This window comes from Anopheles merus, chromosome 2L (assembly GCF_017562075.2).
Source record: "Anopheles merus strain MAF chromosome 2L, AmerM5.1, whole genome shotgun sequence".
NCBI lineage: Eukaryota > Metazoa > Arthropoda > Insecta > Diptera > Culicidae > Anopheles > Anopheles merus.
The window spans coordinates 53,765,765-53,780,207 of record NC_054083.1 but is presented as its reverse complement, the minus strand read 5'-3'; the positions used below and the strand labels follow the sequence as shown (position 1 = coordinate 53,780,207).

Genomic DNA, 14,443 nt, shown 5'->3' with positions numbered 1-14,443 from the left:
TGCGAGTACCACCTCGAAATAGCAAGGATTTTGACGAAATTCATCCACTTTCAATGGAAACGGGGAAAGTTATTACAAAGTTTGATTTTCATCTGTAAAAAGTTACTACGGCCGGCATGGTGATGGTGGTGGTGGGCTCTGTGGTGATTGCTTGTTTGCAGAAGATGAGGAACATTGACGTTACCGCAACAAATCCGTTCTCGGGCTGTAGTAGCGCAAAAGACTAACATTGTGGCAAGTTGTTACAAGGGGGGGGGGGAGGGGGGGTGCTTTTCCCGGGCCAATGTTTGAACACTTTTGTTTTCTTACATTATTTCGTTTCGTTCGTGCCCGTGTGCTTGCTGCTACTTTGCGCTCCTTCGCGCGCATTCACCTAGAACCTCTCGAGCAACAATCAATCTTAAGTGCGTACTACGAGCGTCGGGAAGAGGGGGTGGGGGATACGAACGAACTTACAAGAAGTACACATTCTGCCCCGGACAAAGTTCGTTTCCCTTGAGGGTGGTGAAAAAAGATCTGTTAGTAACCAGAAAAAAAAACCCCCGGTCCCATGCCGTCGCGTGGCCTTCCGCTTCATTGGCAAGTAACTTACCTTTATTTTTCCGGGGCGTTGAAGGAGGTGGCGCCGGTATGGGGGGCGGAGATCGGCAGTTATCTCGCTCGCGTCGACATCGGAAGGGAGAGGAGGATCGTTCAACACTTTCAATCTGTAAAGAATTGGGCGGAAAAATGGGCAAATAAGCAAATTATGGATCAATGCGCAGCACACCTCACACTGAAGCACCCACCCGCCCCAGTGTGCCAGCAAATCGAATCAACTCATTACGAATACATTATGGTACTGCTCCCAAGCATATGGGGTGAAATGGATCGAATCATATCGATAGCAATACGGTTGGTGGCCAATACGGTCGTGTGCGCATTCTAGCAGGTGAGCTTGCGGCACCTAACAATGCTATGCTGCGGATAAGTTTCCATCCGGCACGGCACCCTGGACAGTAACGGCTTATATCTTACACGGACACGACTAGGCACAGCAAAAGGGAAGAAATTTAATTTATTGTAAGTGCTCGCTACCCAACACGACAGCGGCCGATGGGCGGAGAGATGGGCGGAGGGAGCTCAAGACGACGAAACACAACACAAGTAGTTCGTAGATGCTATCAATGACACACTGATAACTTGCCCTGTCGTATTGCATTTCCGTTGAAGTCGAATCTGCTTTGCTTCTCTACTCCTACTTGTACAATGTACCATCTCTTATCTTATCGTCGACTATCGCTCCATCAACGCGTTTCAGCGTACAGTGCGTCCCGACGATGTGGTACCATTCGAAGCTTTTGGTACTTTTATTTGTTTTGCGCCTTTACTGTATTTTTGTAGTAATTTATAGTAAAATAATGGTGGAAAATGTTTAATGAAAATTCCAAAATATTTGCAAAATTATCCTCCATCCAAATATGGGTTTTTGGTAACGCATAAAGACAACCTTACACTGCTGTCACCGACTGTACAATCGTTCCAGCAGCTCGGAGCAGTTGATTCAATTGATAGTTTCGTGCTTCCCCGGATCTTCCCCGGGCACACGGGTGTCAGTGCATTCGTAGCTTACTGACCGCTTCAAAGGCAGAACAGAAATTCAAGCTCTCTCTCTCTTCGACCCATTTCCGGCACACCACTTGCAGGGGGGATAGTTGCAAACGCCCAGATCAATAAAAATGCCAGCTCACAGTGCAGGCGTCACTGGTGGTGGTGGCCAATGTCGATTGGGTCGATTTTTCCTGTTAACTAAATCGTTTTCTTCAATTACCGCTGCCAACAGGGCTGTCGCGCTGATTTCGATTGTGTTAATGTTGCTACAATTTAACACCCCACCGGTCGAAGGTAAGACTCTTTCCCGAACTCCGGTCCAGCTGAGACGTGTGGTTTTTACATTACATTTTCAAAAAAATGTTCAAAACTTTTCGTGTCGAAATTAGCGTTGCGCTGTTACGCCTGTGGTTTGACGCAAACTTCCGGCGACGTGCGCTGCGTAACGGAGCCACAAAGTGTAGAGGGCCAGAGTGTCGTAACCTGCTCCAGGAAGTATTGTACCATCACGCGACAGGAGTTAGTGGTAAGCCATTATTTGTTCACCATTAATTTAACATAGGCTATTAACGGCGTAGATTCGGGCAGACCGGGTCCCGTGCCCTGTGCCGCCGTAGTACGTGTCAAGCGATTATGATCCTGCACTGAATCGCTCTGAAGTGCTGTTCAGTTTCATATCATATCATCCTTCATCTATCCATTTATAGTGACGTGTTATTGATTGGTTCAAGTGTTACAGCAATACGTACTACACACACAGACACAGACACACACACCTCCTATTAACCTTCGCACTTAGTTGCGTTATGCTTTGGTGCGTGTGCTGTGCCTTCCAATTCCGATCAAGCATCGCTTACTGTATGACAGCTTTAAGACACATTCACACCTCACATGTACTCTCTACCTCTCTCTCTCTCTCACACACACACTCTCACTCTTTTCTCACAGGATCCTCCCGGCAAGCTGGTTACTTTCCTGCGAGGATGCGAAGAGAACCCATTGGTAGGTATCGCACACACTACTTTTGACGGGCCGAACCGACGGTTTATTTACACTACTACCGCGTCTTCTAATTGGGTGTCGAATTTCACGTCTTATCTCACCCGTATCACAGTATCTCGACGAAGTCATCGAAGATCCCACCTTCATCACCTACTACCGGTCGTGCACGACCGATCTGTGCAACGATGGTGACGCGCTCGGATCCTCCGGTTCCGCCCTGACCGGGCTCAACGAGGGTGCATCCGATAATCTGCTCGTGCCCGGATTGCCGAGCAGTGGCGGCTCTGGACCGGCACCGGCAGCGACATCTCCATTACTGGTGATCATTAAAATCACATCACTGTCGCTATCGGTGGCACGCATCGTCGCGTAGAGCTTCCTCGACGGCTTCCTTACTCTTCTCTTCCTGCACGGAGAAAAGGGCAACTGCGCGGGCCTGGGGATATATTAATGAGATGATGATGATGATGATGATGGTGGCGATGGGTGGAGGTGATGGATAAAAGTTCAATATTCATAATCCATTCGCCTTTCGGGCCCACGTGCGTTGGGCATTCGTCGATGAAAACGAACGACCAAAGTTTATTTACTTTATGTGAAAGTTATTAAATAAATAATGTTCTTCCTTAATGGAGGAAAAGGTTTCCGTGTGTCGCAGTGAGTGGCCCCGTTTTACAGCATTCGTAAATGTGCGTACGCTTTAGGATCTTTTCGCTAGGGTCCTTTTACTTAATCGCTTCAGGCCGGGGCCGGTGTTGTAAGCCGAAAGGTAGTGCGCGTATTCCGTTTTCCGTAGGATTAAAGCGTACCTTTTTTCGGGGCTCTATCTAGGCGTATGGTTTTGCGGAATTGAGATCATGCATGGGGACACAATGGTGATGTTGTTGTTGCCCCTAATTTTACTAATTCCGTGTAGAGCCAGAAAAGGGACATATCTGGAGGGGGGCATATTATAAGTTCTACCATCTTATCTAAAGCCCCAAAGAATATGTGTACCATAACGCGCAACCAACGCGCATCCGAGCTCATCTAATACCCAAATCCTGAACAAAGCACAGGTTAAGGTTAAAGAAAGACTTGCCCGCCTTGTAAAATCCTTTGATAATGAGCTTTTCTTTGCGCTCGGCTTATAATATTACGGGAATTAAACAACGCGATGGCTGTTGGTGTGTAATAATGGTTCTATTAATAAGATGACGCTTTCAATAAATAAACGAACGCTCCATCGATTAAAAGCTACGAACGGACGAATGTGTGCACCTCTTGCCCAATTCCCAACTTTGCAAAGTAGAACGTGCTCCAAACCGCATTTTCCAGCGGTATAAATAGGAAAGTGAAAATGAATCTTCTCGCCCCCCCTCCCCGTATTCCAGTTCCTATTTTTAGGGCCCTGGGCACACCAAATCTTATTTCGGTACAATAAGTCACCTATTTGTAAGAGCGTGAGAGCAAACGGAAAGGAAAGCACGATGGAGGGAAGCGCTGCTGCAGCACTCGCTAGCTGGCTGGCTCGGAGGGTGATGGATAGGGATAGAGATAACCGCCGCGCTCCGAGCGGTATCACACTGTCAAAGAAAGCCACCAGGCACGCTGCTCTCCATTATCTGCAAGCGTTTGGTAGGCTTTTCCGAGGGCGTCTATCTATCTTTCACATGAACACAATCAATCTACAGGGGCAAAAAAGAACTCCCGGATCACCGTCAGCAAGGAGCACACACTTGGAACTAACTTGCCGGGTTGGTAAATGAACGCCGCAACGACCGGAGCAAGAAGACGAACACCGTTCGACAACACCGCAACACACAACACAAGACACAAAATGTGCGTTGTGTGCCGTAGTGTTCAACAAACCGTTAAGAAGTCGTTAAGGGCAAAGCGACAGTCGAACTTTGGGAGCCGGGTGTTGAGGGCTATTTAACAGGCGCCTAGGGATCGCCTGGGAATTGGTTAAAAGGAAGACAAATTTCGCCGTGGCAGGCACCAACCAGCCAGCCAGCCGAACCGTCCTAGAAAGTGGCAAGGCAAACGAGCTGTTGCCACGCACACACCACGAACAACCCCTCTCTATTGTGGGTAACCGTCCCCCCCGAGCGAACGTGAGACAGGGATCGGTGTCCGATTTCTACGATCCAACGCAAAGTGGCAGGACCGAATTACTGTCGCTTACTGTCACGTATTTTACGGGAGGTGCGTGTCGGCGCTCGGCTGCTCGGGGTTCCCAACCAACGGGCGAGAGGTTAATTATTTGCGGCCAAACTTCACGAGACGCTTTAATGCTGCTACACGAAAAGCTTCCATTAGACGCGGAAAATCAGTTCCCTCGCGAATCGCGTTGAGCGAAAGGTAGTACAACCGTACAAACGGTGGCTTGATTCGGCTAAAAAGAAAAGAAAATCCTATTAATCCACCATTGAATATACGTATATCACGTTGAATCGGATAAGAATTTAATGTTATAGAGCAGACAACAGCGAAACCGCATACGATCGATTTCGATGATTTGACAAATTTTCCATTTTTCCCAATCTAATTGCGGAATGAAAAAGGGTTTTACTGCGTTCCCTTTCTATTCGTCCATCTGCGTATCCTTTTCTAGATGGGACGGGAATGAACCACACCGTAGAAGTCGCCTCCTTTGCCGTGTGTACAAAGCATGCCTTTGCTCACTGTTCTTGCCGTTGCCGTATGTTACTTGGAATAGCGGTTGGTCACCTAACTCGAATTCGATTTCCTCTGCACCACACAGGCACACACACACGTCATAGCAACCGGGTTCAGTAGTTGTTTTGGGTTTACTAAGCAAGCAGAGCTACGACTCCGAAACCGACGAAATCCAATTTCCTATCGTGACTTCCACAATGGTAGATAAGCGTTCACTAACACACCTGACTCCATCGAGCGATTGCGATTGAGAAATATTCGTACAATCAAACGAATTCAGCCCGTTTTTGAAACGAATACAATCAACTACATGTTTTGTGGATGACGCTTGTGTTTAATGCTGTACGTTTGCTAGTCTACAAACGCAACTGGGTAAAAACAACAGAAACCCATCAACACGTTTTCCTTCCACACTTACCACAAAAGAGTTAATTCGTTTGAAGCGTCACGCGTCCAAACAATTGCCATTGTTCTCGGGGCAGCTGGGACCTGGCCGGAGACTGACGAAGACCTTTCACCACACTATGTAACGAAGGGTCCGCACCATATCAAGTAGGATAAATAATGAAACAAGGACTTTTGCAGCATCAATCCTTCTCAGCTTATTTGAGGATGAAATCATTTCCTTTTGTTCGATCTAATGAGCTTATGCTGCAAGCCACACCCCGGACCCACATCGCTTCAACCCATCGGGCCCGGCACACTCTTGTGGTGGGCACCACTACAGATCCCTATTTTCCGCTCCATCAAATTATTCTTACACCTCCGCCGGCTACCACCATACATTGTCTCCTGGGGGTAGTGTGTTTTTTTCCACACTCATTTTCGCTCTCTCTCTCTCTCTCTCTCTCTCTCTCTTTCTCTCTCTCTCTCTCTCTCTCTCTCTCTGTTTCTGTCTCTCTTTATCTCTGTCCATTTTTAGCTTGCTACGGGACGAGGGGTTTTGGTTCGTATCAGGAAGTCATCCAAGTAGGCAGACAGGCAAGCAGGCAGCAGCAACACGCTGTGCTCGCTTGTTCCGGTGGTTAATCCTTAAACGGATGAATTCTCTTATCGTCCAATGTGTCATTTATATTCCCACCGTTGGGCAAAATGTTTCGACACGTTCGGTGTACACCACCGGTCGTCGGGATCCACTCCAACCCGTCCGACCGACCGACATTCGGTGTCGGTGTTCGTGCATGATTCGATTCGTGCCAATGACAGACCCAAGCAACGCAGTACGGCATAGAGCAGCGGCGAACAGAGTGGAGGAGCGCGCTAGACGGGCGCCTCCTACGGAACGGGACGATGTTAAGCTCTCCCGATGACTTGCTGGTTGCCGCGTGAAGAAAGGATCATTTTCTCTCCGAAAGGTTGTGGTCGATTGCGTTCCAGTGTTTTCTCGGTCGGTTAACGATTTTCCCACGGCACACGGCAAAGCACCGTGACCCCAATCCGGCCCGTAGAATGGATATGGCAATGTGTTGCGAGCGATGCGCCCGTTTTGGGGCTACGGGGAAAATTTATGAAGGTGTAATTTAGCAGGTGCACCAGAACCAATTCCAGGCTATCGCTTTCAACCCGCCCACGTGGCACACACCCATCACAGTGGCGCAGTTTCCGTTCGCGCCGGGAACTGTTTAACTCCCGCCAAGAGAATAATGAAGATGATGATGGGGATCACGATGATGATGCGAAAGTAGATAAGGTGTGATTAATTCACACCGGAACCCCAAACAACGCAAACGAGCCGGTGTCCGTCCGCTACAGCTGCCCTGGGGTCCAGTTCAGCCCAGTCCAGTCCAGTGGAAGTGGTTCCGAAAACTGGCACAACACAACCGCTACCGACCAGACAGCTTCAGTTCGATGGCGTGGGTCCGAATACCAATCAAACTGAGCACATGTTTGCTTGAAAGCCATTGAAGCGGACACCGTTGAAGGATCAAGGAAGAAACCCCTTTCGAGACGGAGAGACCGTTTAACGTGCTCAACAAAGTGCCTATTTGTCGCTTCTTCCCATCACAAGCAACACTAATTTTTCGCCCCGCATACGGTGTGTAATTAGAACGTGCTTGAGGCGGTGGTTACGGGCTCTAAACATGCGAAATAGTTTGTGTGTCGACAGCTTTTTGCTCCCAGGAGGCAAACACCACACATGCTCCGAAGGCGGGAAACTACAAAGCAGGAATCGCTCAATCCCGCTCGAGCCGTGGGCGCAATACCCGGCGAGGAAGGTAAATCATACACATTCCACTTAATTTATTCCCTCGAGCAAGGAATTGTGGTCTTCGCACAACTTATGCACAGCCAGCATAGCACCAGCAACGGCAAGGGCACAAGCAAGGGTAGGGATGGCAATTATGGTAATCGCGAGTAAACCGTTTTGCCTTTTACTTGAGCGCACGTGCCATACACAAAACCGGCAGAAAGTAGGTTTGGTTCTCGACCCTTCACGCGGGGGGGTTCACGGGCATCCGTGTTATGTGAGGTTCCCAATCCCAATCAGTGTGACCCTTGTAATCGCTAATATTATAAGCGCCTGCTAATTTCTTGCAAAAATCATCACCGTTCTTTATCAAACCATTCACGCCTCCCGGGCGGGGGGTCCAAAACGGTGACAGGGTGGTGCTGTTGACTTGTTCCAGCATAATGGACCGTTCGCTTGTTGACTCAATTTACCATTGCCACGCAATTTGATGTGTTTTTTCCCCTCATTTCTATTCAATTAGATTCCAAGTGGTCTTCATCTATCTGCCAAAAAAAGGAACTCCACGGTTTGATCTCTTAAAGTGTCCAGTCCTCTTCCTCGTTCGGCCTTTTCGGTCGCATTTCTTGCATTGACTCCATCGCATTCCAAAATTCATCAAATCCCTGTCACGGATAGAGATTTAGGTATCATTAATTATTCATAAGTGTTTTTTAAATTCCTCTCCTTCCTCTCCTTTTTTGACCTGTGCCACATCTTTTCAAAAAAGACGTCGCACTCGGATGTTTCATGTACGATGCCCCGTCAGGGCCAGAATCAATACAGGTCGTGCTGTTGTTACACGGCCGTGCTAGGCCAAAGACCAAAGGCACCGACTTTTAGGCATAACTTGTTGAAAGTTTCGCATTTGGTGAGACATTTTGCCGGAGTGCCTTACAATAATGCCATTAGTAAAAATGCGAGATCAAGCTGGGTTCAAGTGCGCTTCTGTCAAGGCAACAGAACCAAACAGCCTATCAAAAGCATTTCTCCGTGGAAACTGGAGCGACAATGAGAAGCACAGCCCAGAGGTTCTTGCTTCTATAGCTGTCCCTTCCGCTTCCATTAAAAACGGTCCCACAGTTTATTTATTGATTTGGTTATTTACAGCGACAGACCTACCTGCTCCTGCTGACACATTACATTTTGCGTACCGTCATCGAACTTCGGTGAGTACTGAAGGAACCAACGGTTGGCACAGGGAGTATGCGTGTGTGTGTGTGTGTGAGGGTGAGGAGAGGACGGATGCTGGTGTTCTTCGGATCTTTCGAAACGGGCAGACTCTTGCCTAGTTAAAAATACATTAATTTTCATCTACCGTGCAATTTACGGCGGACGACAAGGACACTTTTACCCGTACCGGGGATTCGTTGTATCGCCTTTTTTGTCTAAGCACAACCGTTCACAAGCTCCCTCGTCTTTCACCTAGCCGTTCTGGTGGTTGAGCGGTTCGTTCTTTTAAGATCGTTTATAAAAATCGATTCCATCGTTCGTTACTTAGGCAGTGACGGGGCTTAGTTGGATACAGCTGGCTGTTGCTGGCTAAAAGGCAAAGAAACGATTTATGAATTCATATCAATTTCTCATTTTCGCATCGTTTCTTTAATTCTCTTCCGAGCGCGCCACAATACCTACCCCCTACCAAAATTGGGTAGACTGAACCGGGTTTCTCTCTGGGTGACTCCAAATGGCCTTTCGAGTGAACGAACCAATTTCCACGCATTCAACGCTCCCACTGCATCGTCGTCCTGTTTGTCGTTAAGCTTTCACAGGGCGTTGAAAAATCTCGAACATTTTCACCCGAATGGTTCTCACTGTGATGAAAAATAATCTGGGCTGCTTTAATGGTTGGCATAGCAAACGGCACAGCTCCGTTATTCGCCCTACTTCTCTTGTCCTCTCGCTCGCACTCGGGCGGTCCTTTATCGGATCAATTAGAAACAGCCGATTGATTTCATCAGACTCACTCGGGCATAATTTACTTCCCAGGGATCGCACCTAATATGGAACACAGCACATAGGGCTACAGTTTCCAGCTTTACTGATCGCCGGAAGATTCACAGCATACCGACAAACGCTGTGCCGGGCATCACTCCCACCATGCAGGTTTTACCGACCTTTGAAAATGTTGAAATTTTTCATTCGTGACGATACAATTTGGAATGGAAAATCTGGTAAACAATGCGCAGGAATTTCAGCCCAGTTTTCATATTGGGCCAATCTACTATAAAGCTTGTCCAACGGTTATCAACTTTCTTCAAGCGGTTATGCAACGGAAACCACACATGAATATCAGCATTAATGCTGCATATTAACTTGCTGTCTTATGGGTATGATTTATCAATTAAACACAATTGTTTTCCACACATTTTCTTCATTTACTAACGTTCCTTCTAAAGCAGGTATCGAGCAAAGGATGAGCCACATTTGAATGAGCTTGACCGCAGTTTCTCGCCATGGGGCGATTGCACTACCAAGCGGCACGTGCAAAGTGGCTGTTCGCTCACACACTTCAACTGCACAGATTTGATAATGAACGCGACTATAACTCCCGTATCTACACACTTTAACCACCAAACTAGTTAAAATACCATAAGAATTATACGAAAACAGGCAAAACCAACATTGAATGGTCAGCTGAGCTTCAGTTGATGAGTGTGAGTGAAAGAGATAGAACGAGCGGAGAGGGGCTTGTTTACTTTTTTGACAGTTCTTCGCTGCCGGTGCCAATCATCTCCTCGGCCTCTTGCGAGTAGCTAGTTGGCCATGAAGTGTAGCACAGTTGGAGAAGGAACGGGCCGATGAGCTTATTCTTTTCCTGGCATTTGGACAGCAAGGTAGCTAAAAAAGGTTGCTAGACCTTTGTTAGTGGAAATTTTCGTAAAGTGTAGATAGTGCAGCTTAAAAGTACGTGTAGAAACAGTAAAGTGCTTCATTTGCATTAAGCAAACGTCGATTCTCAAATGTGGCGCGCAACGCGACAAGAAGAAATGTCCGGCTCGAACAGTAGGGGGCAAGTGAACGGGGACGGTCCGGAAACGCGGTCCAAGGTAAGGTGTAGCAAAATGTCCTATGTATCCTTTGCTCTCTCTCGTAGTGTAATGTAAGTTATGCAAACAGCTGTTTGTTGGTTAATAAATGTTCTGTGTGGTTTTAGCTAAATTTGGCAGCAAAGCCTTTCATGTTGCCGTCACGTCGCACGAGTGCGGCCCCATCCAGCTCGCAGGGCGACAGCAATGGCAGCAGTAACAGTAGTAGCAAAATTCAAGACATTGCCTACATTGGCCCAACCCATCTTCCCGTTAACACGCGTGTGTGGAACTCGATTTCGTCCTTCTCGCTAGAAGACATTGCCCGAACGGTGCCTCCTGCCCGACCTGCACAAAGCCAGATCATAAATGTTTTCCCTAGCAATGGTCCACCGGCAACAGCAAGCTGCTTAAAATCTCCGTTTCAAAACCCGGCCTCCCAGACCTCCCAGTTTCCTTTCGGACCAATTTTGCTGGACAATGGAGTTATACAGCTGCGCTTGCGGGATTCGATTACGTAAGTTTCCTCTGCAGCTAGATTAGGCGGCAAGGGAAGATACCGATTTTAACGCACCACAAATTTTATACAGAGTGGACATGACCGTGGAAGGCTCAGTGAAGGTTGTCAACGGCAACCATAACATAGCAATAGCTGTTTCCAGTGATACGATGGCTACTGCGATGCACCATCCAAATGGGATCGTGTTTCAAAACGGCCCACGGGTCGATATTGCAGCGGTTGACGCAAGGCGCAAATATCCCTACATGTAAGTAGAAACTGCTGTGTTGCAAAAAAAAAAGTTGTTTCACTTTGTACAGCGTACGGTTTCCCTTTGCATGTACGAAATGAATGGTAGCCGGTTTGCAAAAATGTGGCAGAAAGGAATCAGCCTAACCAGTGCGAGATGTGCGCTGATTTATCTCGTCGATGCGGCCGGTACGCGCACAACGTCTGATATGATTAGCATGGATACGGAAGCGGATTATGTGAACCAAGTTTTTTTCAAGTAAGCAAAACCACCGACTTCCCCGACAGTTATCCTTCGGAGGGATTGTTCTGCTAACTGTTTTTCCCCGTTCATATCGTTGCAGTGGTGTAGTGCCTGCTGCACACAACTACGTCGACCAGTGGCAAATCATCAGGAGCTCGAGCTACCAGCTGGGACAGGAGGGTAGCCTCCTGTTTCAGGTAAATGGCTTCCGTATCACGCAGGGCGGTGATGGGTTGGTAAAAATATCTCGCTCCAACAACCGCTGCTCGATCCGTACCAGCCCTACCAACGGTTGCGCGACTGTCACAACAAACGCCATCCACTGCACAGCTTCACTGGGAACGTCCTCGCACCTGTTCGTTCGGTAGGATTCGGTGTTGTGTTCTGTTCTTCATTCCGTTGGTCAAACAACACGGCAGCATCCCTAATACCGATCTTTTACCGTTTATGTCTACTTCACAGACGTGAAGAGCGTCGGATGCATTTTGACGGGGCTACGTTCATCGTGCGCAATGCTGGCCATTCCGCTGGTTTTGATGAGCTTGATCGATTGCGTGTCTATTGAAGTGGAAGTGAAAGCACCTTCCGCCAGCCTTTAGAACGCCATTATCTTCAAAGGCCGATGGCCGGGTGGGAGGCTGTTTTTAGTATGCATTGTATCTCGTGCCAGCCCTGCACATATATCCTTCCAGGTGATAAGCAAATTGAATTCCGTTATACGATTGAATTAGTCTCTTTAAAATTTCCCTATCAATTATTTATGCGTTAACAGTCGTTAGAAGTGTACGTGTATGGTCAGCAGTGCAGTATTTCCATCAATGCCAATAAATCGAAATTATCCCCAATTGCATAACAATGTTGTAAAGGCCCTGCAAATACTTACATGGTCGGAACTGGAAGGGTTAGGGAGTGGGCCCGATCTGCGAAGACGGGCTAGGGCACTCCTGAGACCTTCCGTACTGCTATGTTTGACCCCCCGTTCAAAAATATAACAACCGCACAGGAACAGCTTGAATGTCTAGTCACACTTTTCACGTTGCCACACTGCTGGATATCGCTCGTCGCTCGTTTGATGCAGCTTTCCTTTCCAGCGGGAGGAGTACGGTTAACCAGTGCCAATCTCCGACGCGCTCCGACTCCGTACCAAGCTTTGCAGCGCACTCATTGACACTGCTGCACACAATTAGGTACCACTTTGCGCTCTATTTATAAATATTGCTTTTGATTGCACTTGCTTCGTGAACCAAACGATGCACCAGACTGCAGCGAACAGAATAATCTTGCACTCACATTGCATCTGCTTGTAAGCAAACGATAATTGCACTTCACTCCCATACACCACTGCATGCTGCAAAACAATGAATCGAAACGTAAACCTACTACACTGTCGTGTGCTGCAAAACAAAGGTTGTAGTTGTGTAGTTTAAGGATAACATAAGCACTGCCGCACATCACCGGAAGCACATCAGCACACAGAACGGATGCACACGGTGGGTTAATCCTCGCGTATGAGATCACAATTAAGAGAACACAAGTTTATGGGGGAAAATCGATAACATCACGGTATCGTACTTGTGTGCCCTGCCGAACGCATTTGCTATTGAAGGCACTGATCGAACGAGATGATGTTGAGTGATGGCTCGAATAGCTTGCCAGATGAAGAACGTTTCACTGTAGTTATGGTGGGCGATGTAAGCAATAGTAAAGGGAACTATCCGAATGGAAAACGAACTGCACTACCTCCAAAGTCATGAGAATGTTAAACTTACAACGTTACCAACTACAGCGGCTAGTCGCTGTGTGTATGCCGATTGAGTTTAAATTACTGTTTGAGGGTCATACAATTGCTGCTATAAAGTTCGTTGTGGTAAAACTCGCGATGAGTGAAAAAGTAGAGCAATCGTGGATAAACATGGACACGAGAAAGAAAGCGTTCCGTCCGTTCAGCGAAGGACAGCATACTCATCCACGACGTAAAGAATTCTCGAAGCACTAGGGGGCTGCAACGGAGGTACGTTCCATTAAAAGACCTGACCTACTGAAAGTGTGTTTAGATTCCACGGCACCGGCGCCATGTGCATGTACGATGAACGTTGTGTCCTTGCTCGGTGGTATGAGCCCTGTTACTAGCGCCGCACTACAGGAAGCGAAAAAAATGATTAATGATTTTTCAAACACCTTGTCCTAAATACACGTCAAGTACTGTGTGCAATCTGTAAGCGAAGGGCTGGTAGCGTTTCCGCCCCATACATCGTACTACCGTACGAGATTGTGAGATATTACAAACGTTTCCGTTTGTCATTTCTCTGCTCGTATCGTACGAGCTTACCATAAAACATTAAAAATCTGTTAAATCCATTTGAAGACGTATCAAAAGCAGAAATTTGCTTCGAGTCCTGCCCACAGTATCGGCCCACAGTTGCTGTACTATATATGGATGGAAGGACACGTGTGCGCAGCTTCTGCATCTTGTGCACAACCATTAATCAAACTATTAACGCAGAAATGCTTTTAAGGCACAGTCAGAAAAGGCAGAAAAATAATCATGCTGACTAATCATGTACCATGCAAGTCAACATACCCAATTCTAAGTCATTTTTTTTTCTTGTCTTCCTTTCAGGGCGGAGAGAAAAAGAAAAGCGATACAGCGGCAGAAAGGTCCTCAACAACCCTACGAATCTTAAAATTGCAAGCAACATAATGCTTAACATAAATCTTAAAGCGGAAACGGGCGGTACATCGTACAATGAATCACATTTTCATAGCCGTTTTTTCCCATTTCTGAAAGTCTAATCGTTTCCTGCCACAGCCCCAGCCCGAGAGCATGATACAAGAAAGAGGTTTAAAGAAATTCGCCATAATTTATGCCCCTGAGCACTTCTTCGATTCATGTAAAACAACGGAACATTACGTTGTCGCGGCGTTTCCGTTTCGTAGCAGCT

General features: G+C 47.2%; 3 protein-coding genes across 11 annotated transcripts in view; 2 read left to right on the top strand and 1 right to left on the bottom strand.

Moving 5' to 3' along the window:
- Positions 1–14,443, bottom strand: part of LOC121592872 (mucin-5AC) — a 48,426-nt gene that overhangs the window by 30,499 nt on the left and 3,484 nt on the right. For 4 of the 9 annotated variants that reach the window (XM_041914723.1, XM_041914731.1, XM_041914732.1 and 1 more), the window contains exons 2-3: positions 12,385–12,849; positions 593–707 (exon numbers count right to left, since the gene is read on the bottom strand). The gene's annotated coding sequence lies outside the window, so the exon portion shown is untranslated. Of the gene's footprint in view, positions 1–309; positions 449–592; positions 708–788; positions 988–12,384; positions 12,920–13,536; positions 13,639–14,443 lie in introns of those variants that run through there. The other 5 variants (XM_041914726.1, XM_041914724.1, XM_041914725.1 and 2 more) reach the window with 5 other exon arrangements.
- LOC121592879 lies at positions 1,011–3,236 on the top strand. Its single transcript, XM_041914739.1, has 4 exons — positions 1,011–1,884; positions 1,980–2,116; positions 2,539–2,592; positions 2,705–3,236. The coding sequence occupies exons 1-4, from the start codon at positions 1,719–1,721 to the stop codon at positions 2,963–2,965; spliced, it is 618 nt and encodes a 205-aa protein (XP_041770673.1). The 5' UTR covers positions 1,011–1,718; the 3' UTR covers positions 2,966–3,236.
- Positions 10,258–12,351, top strand: LOC121592877. Its single transcript, XM_041914738.1, has 6 exons — positions 10,258–10,530; positions 10,638–11,026; positions 11,100–11,276; positions 11,367–11,516; positions 11,602–11,865; positions 11,964–12,351. Exons 1-6 carry the CDS (start codon positions 10,444–10,446, stop codon positions 12,064–12,066), a joined length of 1,170 nt encoding a protein of 389 aa, XP_041770672.1. The 5' UTR covers positions 10,258–10,443; the 3' UTR covers positions 12,067–12,351.